Below are 15,098 nucleotides of genomic sequence, written 5' to 3' on the forward strand. Positions count from 1 at the left end.
TCAGTAGCTAAAGAAAGTCTTCTTTTCAAAGGGAAATGACATCAGTACAACAGTGATAGCCTACATATCTCTGGGCTTTTTGTTGTTGTGAATACAACATATTTTCCCCATAGGATTGTGCAAGATATATGAAGAATGAACGCCTGTAAAACTTCATTACCAGTTCTAGAAGTAATTCACTGATAATTTCCACTGTTATTAAAACATTTTCAACCTTGATCAAAGTACTGTACATCAGTTGTGTTGCATGAGGAAGAGCCTCAAACCCCCCTCCCCCCATTTTCCCTTTGATATATATTCAGTGACAACACAAATCTGTGCTGAATCTTACAGAAAGTGATTTTGCTTTTGAAATTCTTCAGGTGTGTTTGGCCCATGTAAGACCCTTTTGCTTTAATTTGATTTTATGGCAGCTCTAATTTCCAATTGTCAATATTCATGATAAATAATATTTATTATTTCATTGCTAAAAAGATGAAATGAATTTTAAAAAGAGATCTCATCCTGACTTCAAAATATTGCATAGAGTTGAGTTTGACTGTCTTTCATACATTTAATATCCATCCTGGCAATCATTGTCATCATAGTCACTTAATGGTTTGTTGTGATCAATGTCAAACATTAACTTTCGGCTTTCAAGCTCCATGCTTCTTGACCAGCTATCATCTTCTGTACTCATTGTGTCCTCCCTGGATTGGCTGTCTCTTTCTATAGAATGACTGTTTTCCTCTTCTGTGGATTCACTGGTTTCTTCTGATCGGCTCTGTTGGTTTTGCCATTCCTTAGACCTAACATCATCATCATGTGAATCACTGTCTTCACTACTGGTACTTTCATGGGAAGCCCTGCTGCTCTCAGATGAGATACTGTGAGACAACCTGCTATCAGACTGAATGGATTCATCTGTATCCTCAGTGGATTCATCACTTTCTTCTGTAGACATACTCTTCCCACTTGAGCTGCTATGTTGTCTCTTAGCTTCTCCAGATTGACTGCCTCTTGGTGCCATCTTTGATACATCTTCAATGGAGTAACTTCTCTGCTGTTTAGATTTTCCAGTACTGTGCTCATTTGATTTGTCACTTATCTCTTTAGACTTTCTCACAGTTTTTTTGTAGGAGCCCCTGCTATCTTCAGTAGATTCACTCTTTACATCTTCTATAGACACTGTGTCATCGTCCTCTCTAGACTGACTGTTATCATCTTCCCTGGACTGGCTGTTCCTATTATCTTCCCTGGAATGGCTGTGGACATCTTCCCTGGAATGGCTCTGAATGTATTCCCTAGACTGGCTATGCAAGTCTTCCCTGGACTGGCTATGTCTATCATCTTCTCTGGACTGGCTGCGTCTATCATCTTCTATGGAATGGCTGTGCCTTTCATCTTCTCTGGACCGGCTGTGTCTTTCATCTTCTCTGGACCGGCTGTGTCTATCATCTTCTCTGGATCGGCTGTGCCTATCATCTTCTCTGGACCGGCTGTGTCTATCATCTTCTATGGAATGGCTGTGTCTATCATATTCTCTGGACAGGCTGTGTCTTTCATCTTCTCTGGACCGGCTGTGTCTATCATCTTCTCTGGACTGGCTGTGCCTATCATCTTCTCTGGACTGGCTGTGTCTATCATCTTCCTTGGACTGGCTGTGTCTATCATCTTCCCTGGAATGGCTGTGTCTATCATCTTCCCTGGAATGGCTGTGCACATCTTCCCTGGAGTGGCTTCTGAAGGTTTCTCTAGACCTGCTGTGACCTCTAGATGCACTCTTTACAGTCTCTTTGGAGTGACTGGTTGCATCTTCTCTGGACCTGCTGGGAACATTTTCTGTTGACTGGCTAACATCCTCTGCAGACTGGCTGTTTTCTTGAGAGATGTCATCTTCTTGCTGGGATCTGCTCTCATCATGTTCAGGACTCTGATCTTCTTCAGAATCAGCATCAACATAATGATATACTTTTCGAGCAAACTGTTGCATTACTTTGCTGTGATGTTTGCCTTTCCCTTTCCTTTTTATTCTACTGCTTTCTTGACTGCTTTCTTTGGAAGGAAAATCCCTGTGGAGCTTGTCAGACTCACTGTCATGACTCTCAAAGGCTCTTGGATCATCTCCTTGCATTCCTTCGTCATCAAAATCATAGCTGTCTTCCTGGCTGCTGCTGTAACTATCACCTCTGTGTCTTTTGCTGTAATCACTTACGTGATTGTCCTCTTTATCAAGGCTTCTGCTCTCACTACTGCTGCTACTGCTGCTACTGTCACCATGGTGTCGGCCGATAGCATTGTCTCCCTCTTGGTCTCCATTGTTTACTGTAGTTTGTGGATGGTCTCCTTCATTTGGAAGTACAGTGTGGCCAGGATCTTCCTCATTGTGTCCATTCAATGCATCATCACCACTAATTTCTTCATCCTGTATGAGATCACTTCCTCCTTCCCCCGTGAAGGTGAACAAGACTTGATCAGGGGTATAAAGCATGCCATCATTTTCAACATCCAACAGTTCTTTGGATTTTCTGACATCACTGTAAAGGTGGTCTTCATGAATCTCATTCTGATCCTCCTGTGCAGAAAGACAAACAGGGAGGAATACCCAAGATGTTATTATTTCTCACAGTAAAAACTGTTTTTGATGTTTTTAATATCCATCCTACAACAGAAAATGACATCTTACTGCTGCATTTAAAAAACTTTCTCAAATTTTAATCTGACTTTCTCAGTGGAGAAGCAGCCCACAAAGCAGTGGACATAAAACATATTTTAAAATGTAGCAGAAAGATGAATTTTAAAATAGCTTTGGGGTGGATATTTCTGGGTCTGGTGGAGCTGCTACTTGGGTGGGAAAGAGAGAAGAGGTCAGCAAACCTACCAGACCCAGAATGTCAGCATCCCTTCCCACCAATGCACCAGGTGCCATTCCCCTCTGAGGTGTCACCTGGTACAGTCCTCAACCCCCCCCCCCCATCCCCTGCATCTTCGTAGTAATACCCCTGGACAAGGGCTATTCATGTTGCTTAGAAGCAACTATGGGACAGCTATAAATCTTTATGACTCGCTTTATGATGGGCAAAGAATTACATCTCCTGCAATTTCAGGTTTTATTCAGGAATGTTTTGAATACTTACTGGAGAAATTCTGTGAGCAGAACGATCAACAGAGCTGTCCCCATTCATTTCTTGCAGGTCAAAATGTTCATGAGAATCAGCATCATCGGCCCAATTCCTATGGACTGCTTGGTGGACTCTAAAATAATTGTCATCATCTCGAGTGCTCCATTCATGGTCATCTACTGAGTAGCTCTCAAGGCTAGCACTGGAAACCTTCCTGAGAAAGCTGTTGCCTTCACTACTCTCATGGCTGATGCTCTCATGTCCTGCACTTATGCTTTGCCTGCTCCCGCTGTCTTCAGCACTGACATCTGCAGAATCAGCTACATTATTCAAGTTTCTCTCACCTGCAGTAGCCTGTACAGAAGAAGGAAATGAAAAGGTGTGTTACTGAACAGTGACAGATGCAAAAACTGACATTATAGTGTTTGAAAACCTTTCATAATAGTGTGGATAACACCATGTGGAATGTGTGAATGTCTAAAACTAGACCAGTTGCATTTACCTGAAAGAAACCGTTTACATAAATTAGCAAAACAGATGAAGCCTGGGTAAAATACAGCCCATGGAACCTCCAACATTTCATAGAAGAAAACCAGGACACATGTGGCCAAGCAATTTTAGAGTGTGATAAGATGGATAAAGTTGTTAATGACAAAGAAAACAGAAGATAGGAGAGGCTGCAGCAGATAGCTTTTGCCAGAGCCCACTGCGAAGGGCAAAATTCTGTCCCTCCTCTCTTCTCATCTCCCCCTTGCTGAGTTAACTGTATGCAGATTGCTTGTTCACTTTGAACTCAGTTTGTGACAACTGATGTAAGCAGAGGACAAAAGAAGAAAGTGGGAGGAGGAGAGAGAATTTGGAATATGGTAAAAGCAGCTGAAAAAGTGGTACAGCAGAGGATACATTAGGGCTGCCCCTGACAAAAGAGCATAGTATAGTGCTTTGAGTGTGATACTATGACTCTGGAAACCAAGATTCAAATCCCCACTCTGCCCTCAAACCCACTAGGTAACCTTGGGCAAGTCACACTCTCTCAAGCTCAGAGGAAGGGAAAAACATACCCTCTCTGAATAAATGTTGCCAAGAAAACCCTAATATAAGTTTGCCTTAGAATTACCATAAGTCAGAAACAATGTGAAGGCATGCAACAACCATTCTTGGTCAACTCTCATTGAAACAGGCACAGAATAACACATAGTCCTAAATGTATCAAGAATTCTGTGTCTCCTCATAAGATTCAGTGGGGATGTGCCCAAATAATAAGTTATAGGAGTGAAGTCTGCATTAGATGCATTAATTTCCTAGTGAAATCCATTACTAATTTCTTTTTGACATTGATTTTAATGGGATTAAATTCAATCTGAAGGGGTTTAGAAGATAAGTCCAAATGAACAGAATAAATACAAAAGGAGGGGAAGGATGTTAGTCTCAATCCCTCCTCGTGCTTTCCCATTCTGAGTATAGCTGTTTAGTTGGCATACCTATGATTGATTGATTGGTTGATTGATACTCTGTCCCCCCCCCAAAAAAAATAGGACCCAATACCAATTATGTACAAAGAACCTACTCACTTCTTGATTCTTCTTCAGATGGCTTTGATACAAAGCCAAGGCGAGATAAGGATCTTAGTTCAATTTTGGCTTCATCTACACTGTAGGAATAATGCAGTTTGACACCACTTTAACTGCTATGGCACCCATCCTATAGAATCCTGGGATTTGTAGCATTGTGAGGCACCAGCACTCTTTGGCAGAGTAGACAAAAGAACTTGTAAAACTACAAATCTCAGAATTCCATGGGATGGAGCTACAGCACCTAAAGTGGTATCAGACTGTATTATTTCTATAGTGATTATGCATCCTTAGAGTAAGTGCTCTGTTTTATATATTGAAGTAGCATCTGTTTCATTCAGGGAAAGCACACATTGAATGTTCCTTTATTATAAACCACAGAATACAAAAATGATGCCTGTTATGCTCAAAACCTGAAACTTTGCCTATGTCAAGAATTCTTCAAATATGGTAAAAATCAGGTGAGTTCAGTAAAAATTGCCACAAGCAAGGAAAGTTTAAAAGTGATGAAACTAGAGGAATTTAACCATTTCACTTCTCATTTTGGATAGAGATATGATGCATTTCTGCCAAGTGTTAGTAGAAATTGCTGATATAAGTTTAGTGGTATAGCATCATAAAGTTGGAAGGGTCCACGAGGGCCATCCAGTCCAACACTCTGCCATACAGGAATACACAGTCAAAGATGGCCATCCAGCATCTGTTTAAAAACCTCCAAAAAGGAGGCTTTGCCACATGCTGAGGTAGCATATTCCACTGTCAAACAGCTCTTACCATCAGGAAATTCTTCCTAATATTTAGGTCGAATCTCTTTTCCTGTAGTTTGACTCCATTGCTACGTATCCTAATTTTGGAGCAGCAGAAATGCTTGCTCCATCCTCCATATGACATTCTTTCAAATAAAGCTATCATGCCACCCTTTATGTTTAGCCTTTCCAGGCTAAACATATCCAGCTCCTTAAACCTCTCCTTATAGGGCATGGTTTCCAGACCTTTCACTATTCTGATCATCCTCCTTGGGACACTCTCCAGCTTGTCACTATCCTTCTTGAATTGTGGTGCCCAGAACTGGACACAATAGGTGAGGTCTGACCAAAACAGAATAGAGTGGTACTATGACTTGAGCTAGACACTACTATTGATGCAGCCTAGGATCATATTGGCTTTTTAGCTGCTGCATCACACTGTTGACCCATGTTCAACTTGTGGTCTACTAACACTAGGTCCAAAATACACAGCAGCAATGATCCAGTTTGCGAGTGCTTTAATGGCCCTCGCTCAATGCTAGGGAATTCTGGAATTTGTAGTTTTGTGAGACTTTGATCCTTCTCTGTCAGAGAGCTTTGGGGCTACAATAAACTACAGTTCACAGGATTCCCTAGCACTGAACCAGGGCAGTTAAAGCGATCTCAAACTGGATTATTTTTGCTGTGTGTTTTGGCCCTTAGATCCCTTTCACATGAACTGTTGTCAAGCTAGGTGTCTCCCATCCTATATCTGTACATTTAATTTTTTTCTGCCTAAGTATTGTACCTTGCATTTCTCCCTGTTGAAATTCATGTAGCTGGGGGTTTTCTGTGCAGTGGTACAATGAATGGCCTACTCAGAACTGTAAAGGAACCATCCAAGGTGCTAAAACTATTTTGGGATTTCATCTTGGAATTTTTAATCTTAGGCTACAATTCAGAGGCAATTCGCTGCTCCACTGCCATCAGAACCAGCAGCCTCTCCTCTCGCATTCTTTCTAGCGTTCAGCAGCTGAAAAGATTTTGTGGCAAGAGTTCTACATCTGATGCAAGAAAAATCAGAATGTCCTGCTTACCCAGTGTTCCTCAGAGCTCCTGTGATGTGCACCATGGTGCCTGGACACCTGGAATAATTAAAATGGGAAACTATGAATAAAGGCATGAAGCTATGCTGTTATAGAAAGTCTTGAGAAAAGAATCAGCACATAGGACAATACCCAACCCAAGCTGAATACTTTTGGAGCCTCTCTGCATCTACACTGCAGAATTAATGCAGTTTGACACCACTTTAACTACCATGACTCAATGCTATGGACTTCTTTGATTTGTAGTTTTGTAAGAGATTCATCCTTCTCTATCAGAGGGCTGTGGTGCCACAACAAACTACAAATCTCAGGACTCCATAGGAGGAAGCCATGACAGTTAAAGTGGTGTCAAAGTGCATTTATTCAGCAGTATGGCAGCAGCCTTGATTTCAGTGGGAAAGCAGAAAACATGCTTGCAGCATAAAAAGCCTGCTGTGGTTTCCATGCTATTTTAAAAAAAAGCACTCACTTTTAAAATAATAATTTTATAAAAGCACTTACAGGACGGGCCCAGGATAGAGCACACAGGGAGACAAGTAAGAGAACAGTCCTCTTTGTGTTCATTTTAGTGCCTATAATAGTATCAAAACAAAAGAGTTAAAAAAGAAAAGGTACAGAAGGGATCAGAAATGTTACACACAAAGACTATTGGTTATATTAGGGCAGAGAGGGTAAAGGGATCCTCTGTACTGTTTCCTTTTCACTATGGATAGCTGATGCTGAACTATGAAAGCCAGTCTTACTGAGCTGAAAAGTGTGAGCTTTCATAGACCTCAGTGTACTTCCTCAGACTGAAGCCTATGGAAGCTCATGCTGCCAACTTCTTTCTTTCAGTTAGTCTCAAAGGTGCTACAAGGTCTCTCTACATACTGATTCTACAGACTAACACAGTTATATCTCTCAGTTTCCAGATGTTGATAAACTTCATTTTCCAACATTTTTCTCCACTAGCTATGGCTAGTGGTGGCCAGATGAACATGTGGCCAGCTGAACAATACCTATCCTTGGAAACAGAGTCTTCTTGGAGGTTTCTGGAAAGCCAGATTTGACTTATAGGTTGTCAGCTGTTCACTTTATATTGTTTATTTACAGGCATATATCAGTTAACAACACCTCTGACAAAGAAGCTCATTTTTACAGTTTTTTTGTAAGCCCAGCCCCTCTTTCCTCCCTGTCCACTATCGAGATAGAGAGTTATTGTTTTTTAGCAGTATCAACATTGGGAAAATGATAATGGGGGGGCTAGAGAAATACAGACTTTCGGCAGCATGTCTGCAGTAAACAACACATTATGACTTGAGCTGGAGCCAAATGGCATTTTGCTGTAGCTGATTCTACTGTCCCCATGTGTGCCTTTTTACAACAGACAAGGTACACAGTAGCCACCCCCAGAATTCCATACTGCACATATGTGAACATCAAAATTAAGAGGAAGGGGGAAAGCAGATTAACCTGGCTCACCAGCTACCCCTAGCTGTTTAAAAGAGTTAACAAAGTAGATGCGTTCTTCAGCACAAAATTTGACCCCAGAAGCAGAAATAAGATAGAAAGAAGAGGGATGGGTTCTTACACTGTGTTTCAACAAACATTTTGTCAAAACTAACAATATGAACATGTGAAATGAACCAACCAGTCAAATAAACCTGGCATAAATAATAGAAATAATGGAACCTTCTAGAGATCGCATTAAGGTTTTTTCCAAAATTCATCTAGGGATTACTTTTTCTTTGACCAGACTCCACTTTTCTTACAATTTTCATTTGGATGGCTAGGCACATGGATGCGCACACACACACACACACACACACACACACACACACACAGAGTATATATTTTAACATGTTGGGCATAGCTGTTGAGTCACACTTATGTTTTCTCCTTTTGTCTCCCTGTTTTCATGGCCACACATGCTCAGTAAGGGATTCTGGAGGCAACTGCTGCTTATGTTACCTGTCATAGGCTACTGTAGGATCAGCTAGAGCAGAATCCTGCTGTTTTCCAGATCAGGCTTCATTTATTACATCGTATATTGTAGATACACTGCTGCAACCTGACACTGCAAGTCTGTATTTCTCTAGCCCTCTTTCACCATCTTCCCTGTCCCTGTGATGCTAAAAAACTTCTAGCTAGACAGATCATAAGGAAAGGGAGGGACTGGACAGGAATTAAATGCCTTTATAAAAAAATACTTATTTAGTGCATCTGCACAGTAGAAATAATGCAGTTTGGCACCACTTTAAGTGCTGTAGTTTCATCCTATGGCATCCTGGGATTTGTAGCTTTACAAGATCTTTAGCCTTCTTTCTCCTCACAAAAACTACAAATCCCAGAATTCTGTAGGATGGCAACATGACAGTTAAATGGTGTCAAATCGCATTATTTCTGCAGTGTAGATGCACCCTGAGTCAGAGTGTTTGTTAGTAGAGATGTATCTGTAAATATAAAAGGAGCACAGGGAAGGATTGGAGTTTGGGAGATAAGAATAAATACTTTGAGAGAAATGTGCGGGAAGGATAAAACATTAAAAACTCTTTCCCACTTTCAGCCTTTGGATCAGCAAACTCTGTCTAAAATGGAGCCCAATATAGTTCCATAGGCAATGCCTATACTTAGCTTAGAGTTATAGAACTACATAGTACAGGAAAAATGGTGTGGCAAAGCATGTAACAATTTTCAGCATTTGCTTAGCTATGAATAGAAGAGTAAATCATCAATTGCCAGCTGATTATTGAAAACCGCACCTTCATCCATCTCCATTTGGTCACTACTTGTGGCATTTCCATGACACTGAACAATGTGGTGGACTCTTGCCCCACCAATCCAAGACCTGTGGCTTTATTGCTAAGAACACCAAACAATCTATAGATGTAAATTGCCATACATCAGGAAGACAGGTAGGAAATCAGTGAGCCCCTACAAATGTTGCTGGATTGTAACTTCTGTCACTCCTAGACAGAGCTTTGAAAAGTTACTTTTTAGACTATAACTCCCAGAATGTCCCACCTACCATGGCCATTCACTATGCTGGTGTAGTCCAAAAAATGTATTGCTTCCAAGCTTTGGTGCTAACTGTCATAACTGATGCTGAGGGAATCATGAGAGCTGCAACCCAACACAATATGGAAGGGCAATCATTCCCTATCCTTGTTGATGAGTAAGATGCCAACCAATGACAATAGGAATGACACCTGCTATAGAATGAGTTCACGCACGTATATTTCTCATTTGTTGAATGGAACCTGGTTATGACCTCCATGTATAAATCTATTATAGTAATCACTATATTTGAACTTTCACTTCAGCGGATGAGAACCTAGGATCCATTCACAGTATGTAATTATAGTGCTATTATTTTACTTTAATGGCCATGGCTCTGTCCTATGGAATCCTGGGATTTGCAGTTTTGGGAATGGCATTTGGTATTCTCAGCCAGAGAGCTCTAGTGGCTCAACAGACTACAAACCCTAGGATTCCATAAAATGGAAACATGGCAATTAAAGTGGAATAATAAAATAGAATGGGCCCCAAGAAAGAATACATTTGCAGAGACACTTCACAAATCTGGATGAAAATCATCAAAATTATAAGTTAACCCATGATTCATATATATGAATCAGTGCTAGGTCCACCAGTGTTCTTCAACCAGTGGGGCATCATATAACTAAAGAAATAACGGAAGTAAAACACATGTTAAAAGCAGAGTTCACATTAATTTAGAGATAAAAATCTCTTTCTAATTCATTATTCTTGTAAGACTGCAAACTTGTATGTCCTTTTATTTTTAAAACAAGCTTGTTAGTGAACAATTTTAATTATCAATGTTCTTAATATCAAAATGATCAAATCCCCTCTTTTAAGCCTCTTGGATTCAGTCTTATACCTACCATTGCTTAATGAACCAAATGATGCTGACAGGGATCTAACATTTTCAACTCTCAGCATTCATAGACATATTATTTTCTTAGACTTCTCATTAATTCAGTGCCAGTAGGTACTGGCTGAGTCTCCCTTAACCAAAATTCTTGGGACTAAAAGTGTTTTAGATTATGAATTTGTTTATTTATTGGATTTCAGAATACCTGTATCTGATATACATGCCTAATGAGAAATCTTGGCGATAGGATTCAGGTCTAAACACAAAATTCATTTATGCTTCATTTACCCGTAACTTGAAAGTTATTCTATACAATAGTTTTAACAATTTTGTGAGTGAAAGAAAGTTTGTGTACACTGAATCATCAGAAAGCAAAAATGTCATTATATCAGCCACCCATGAAACAAGTTTTGGTTTTTGGAATATTTCAGATTTCGGAATTTCAGATAAGGGAGACTCAACTTGTACTAGTTGTTCTGGCTCACATACTTAAAAACAACTGAACAAGGAAAAGAGTTAAAGTTTTTACCTGTGTGCTTACTTCAGTAGGTTTCCTCCAGGAATTTTTAAAATTGCTCCACGACTGTAGATAAATGTTGTACCTTATTTTCAAGGACCACTTTTTGGGATCTTCTGTGACAGTCCATGAATTTAAACTCTGTTTCAGCTAAAAGGGGACCAATCAATGGCCTCGAGGAAGAGGATGATGTCAGAAGGTGTCATCAGGCATCCATCCTGCCTACGCTTTCCTACTGCCTCCAGATGCATATTTGTTCCCTAAAAATAAACTGTGGTTCCCAAAATGACTAGACCAGTTTACATTTAATGAGAGCTCTTGCTAAGGGTTCATTTGGATTTCTTAATTTATGCCATTTCATATGTGTACAGGTTTATGAGTATAAGCAACTGCAGTGTCATTCACAAATATAGCCAGAATGCTGTCATACCCAAGTCGGGATAGTTTCCTGCTAATGCATGCATTGTACAAGCAGACAGTTTGTGCTGAAATACTCCCAGGAGTTACGTCTTCAGCAAAAGCATTTGTGGGCTACCAGATCTTCTTGCCATACAGCCACTATGTAGGATGATGCTTGGAACAGCTTCCAAATTAAAAAGAAACTTGCTGAATTTGCTCTTTGCGGCTGTAATGCAACAAAGCTCTGTGTTACAAAAAGACATGGGGGAAAAACAGAGCAATGCTGGGATTTCTGTTAACATTTTTGTTATGATCATATGTGAGGCTGAAGAGACAAGCTGCTTTTCAGATTTAGCTCTGAAGTTTAAACTAGAAAAGGAGTTGCTTCTCCTGTCCACGGTGGGTATATCAAAGATATTGTTGGCTTTTCAACAGGAACACTAAAAGTGAATTTAGACTTAGATCACAGCTTACATTTTTCATACTACATGATTATACCACTCTTATCATACTCTTTTACACTATGTGATTATACCATTTTGGTACCATTTCAATTGCCATGGCTTCATTCTGTGGAAATCTGGGGTTTGTAGTTAAGGGAGAGGCACTCAGAATTCTGCACCAGAGAGATCTAGTGCCTGACTCATTAAATCACAGGATTCTATAGGATGTTGCCATGGCAGCTTGAGTATAATCACAGTGCTAAAACTGTGTAGTGTGAAAGAGACCTAAGAATGAGCACTGTAACCATAAACTACTGTATATAATGTATAAGTCTAGAAATTTTAGTCAAAAAATTGACCTCAAAAACCTTGGTCAACTTATCCATGGGTCAATGTAAATACTATTTTTAACTCTTATTAAAAAGGAAACCATCCCCTGATTAAAGGCAAGAGTGCAATCTGTCCTGGAAGCACTGATCTCCCCCTACTCTCTCTTTCATCCAGCCTCTAGTGTGAGCCAAAACAATTAAGCCTGCCATAATTTTGTAGGTTCTTTAGCATTGTTTTCCTTTGCTTCATCATTTAGGTCCTTTGTTGCATGAACCTAAGTTTTACCCTCGACTTATCCATGGATCATATCAAAATCCATAATTTTGCCCCCAAAACCTCCAGTTGACTTATACATGAGGTCGACTTATAGTCGAGTATATATGGTATACAATGTACAGTAGTTACTTTTGAAAAATCACATTTTAATTCCACTTTCCTGCAAGTCCAATATTCTGCTAAGAAATGTACCATGAAGTGATATGCTTTCTTGAGGAATTTTATATTTGCATGTTATAATACAAATTGGCATGGGCAATATCTTCCAGATTAGTGTACAGACTGGGAAATAGCTATCTGTTGGATTACACACATTTCCAAATGTTGTAACATACTTTTTGGCTAAGAACAAATCGGAACAAAATTGCTGGAGTAAATGCCTTTTCTGATATCATTGTCCATTCACTCAGATCTCCTGAGCTATACCCTTCTGCCTCCAATAATTCTGCCTCCTGCACATATACCTCTAATGGCAATTAGCAGAATTATATTTTCCATTGGAATTCCCTCCTCTCTGCCTTAGAAATGCCAGCTTTAATAGTGTTTCAGCACTTGTTTTAAAAATTATTTATTTGGTCAAGAGTATTAGCTGATTTAAATAACAGTCTTGCTTAAGCTTTTGCTGCTCCATAGATTTTTTATGCTCCATTTTCAGTGTTGCATCAATGTATTTTCTTTATTGAAGATCAGTAATGAAGGGCAACTTAAATATTTAAAATACAGCAAATAAATTTTAAAGAAAATGCATTGAACATGCATAGTTTGAGCTCCAGTGTATGCAAAAAGATTGCATTTTTGGGTAACCTACATTTTTAAATGCATGTTTAAATTGGGGAGGTAAAGAATACTCACAAAGTTTCTCATCCTCACTGAAAAAGGATATCTCAACACACTGAGACACCCTGTCAAGAAAATGACCAACACGTACATGTGGTTGTATTTTGGGGGACAATATGCAAGAGCTGTATTCAGTTCATGACCATGTAAATAGAGTTCCGAAAGTGTAACTGTAGCTTATCTGGCTGTGCATTCCCAAAAAGTGCAGATTTATTTGTTCATGCTTCAATGTGTCATGTGATTCAATTACTTTGTGGAAGGGATCTTTGCCCACTCACTGTTGCACACTGGGACAATGAAGCACTTTGGCACATATGCAGTCAGTTGTGTAATGTTGGAGTAAGTAGCACAACCACAATTGTACGTGTATATAAATTTGCACAAAGCAAATACAATACAGCCACAATATTTTATGCAATATACATTCTTCCTATGAAAAATATTGATTTTTGCACACACAAAAATTACCAGTGTTTTGCAAAAAGGCCCTGAAGCATGAAGAATCATTGAAAAATACACAGCCTGCCACTCATGTTTTTGCTCAACAAAGTGGAAAGTTTTGAAATTATACATTCTTGTATGTGAATGAAGCTGCCTAAATACCAAAGGCACCAGATCCTGTGTGATCTTGGAAGCTAAGAAGGATCAGCCCTAGTTAATAATTGGATGGGAGACTACCAGTGAATATCAGGTGCTGTAGGCTATATTTCAGACAAAGGAATGGGCAAGACCACTCTTGAGCATTGATTGCCTAAGAAAACCTTATGAAATTAATAGAGTTGCCATGAATCAACAAGAAACCTGAAGGCACAAGTGAATGAAGATTCAGGGATGAGATGAAATAAATGAAGATTTATATCCCTACTTTAAACATCTTTTATACCAAACCAATTTCACAGATTCATGTGGAAATAGAAAGGATCCAACCTACACGGCAAATTACATGGGCTGGAAACAGACTGATACTCCCATCCCAATGAAGAAGCACTAAGAACACTTGCTTTCTTAGCTGCACCCAGTGAAGACTGAAATAAAACTTAGCCACATCCTGTTAGTGAGACATGAGGAACTGGAGGCAGAGAAAGCTTATCCAAGCAGAAGAAGAGCAGAGAGTAACTTCCCCACTTCCCCACACACGGCTCAGCCACTTCCTCATCACACCCACAGAAATGTTAGGAATAGCTGCCAGGAAGGGCTTCTCCCAAGCTGGCTTGAAAAGCCAAGTCTTACAAAACATTAGGAAAAGAAGTATTTATTTATTCATTTATTTTAAAATAAAGCCTCAAAAACATATCTGTTATGGTTCTCAGCAGGATTCCCACCTTCGGGATTGGAGGTGGCTTCTCTTGGGAGTTGTAAATGGGTCCCTTGTGAATCTCCAGTTTGCAACTCCACCTTTAAATTTTCCCCATATCCTACTGGCTGTTCTTCCAGTATGCATCCTTCCTATTGCCTGTAGAGAGAGCAGGATTGTAGGTGCATCATATAGCAGGAGGAAGAGGGAGCAGAAGGTGGGACTGGCAGGAAGATGTGAAAGAAGGCACAGCAGCCTTGCCTCACACTGTGTCAGGGCACTTAAAAGTCCAGGCAGAACCTCTTAAGTTGTAGCTCAGCACTCTGGCAGGTCATTAAAACATGGCCTCAGATGGGAAGGAAGGATAGATCCTTAAGATTCTCCTAGGAGGAATAACGGTCACATGGTGGTAGAGCAAATGCTTCACATGGGGAGGGTCCTAGGTTCCCATTTTTAATACTTTAAGGTAGTGGGTAAGACCTCTGTTGGAGAATCATTGCCAGTCATAGTAAACACTGGGCTATGTGGACAAATAGTCTGACCTGTCTTAGATCAGAACAAGCCTGAGCTTTTCCTAGAAGCCAAGATGGATAAACTGAATCATACTTTGTACATACAGTGGGGC

General features: G+C 39.9%; 1 protein-coding gene across 1 annotated transcript; it reads right to left on the reverse strand.

Moving 5' to 3' along the window:
- Positions 1-553: 553 nt before the first annotated feature.
- Positions 554-7,067, reverse strand: LOC149313162 (uncharacterized). Its single transcript, XM_089526147.1, has 5 exons — positions 7,005-7,067; positions 6,495-6,542; positions 3,117-3,455; positions 794-2,554; positions 554-763 (listed from the first exon to the last, which is right to left on the reverse strand). The coding sequence occupies exons 1-5, from the start codon at positions 7,065-7,067 to the stop codon at positions 554-556; spliced, it is 2,421 nt and encodes an 806-aa protein (XP_089382273.1).
- Between the last annotated feature and the right edge of the window lie 8,031 nt (positions 7,068-15,098).

The sequence above is a fragment of the Sceloporus occidentalis genome, unplaced genomic scaffold (assembly GCF_023333645.1).
Source record: "Sceloporus occidentalis isolate IW3139 unplaced genomic scaffold, rSceOcc1.0.p SCAF_5, whole genome shotgun sequence".
Taxonomy (NCBI): domain Eukaryota; kingdom Metazoa; phylum Chordata; class Lepidosauria; order Squamata; family Phrynosomatidae; genus Sceloporus; species Sceloporus occidentalis.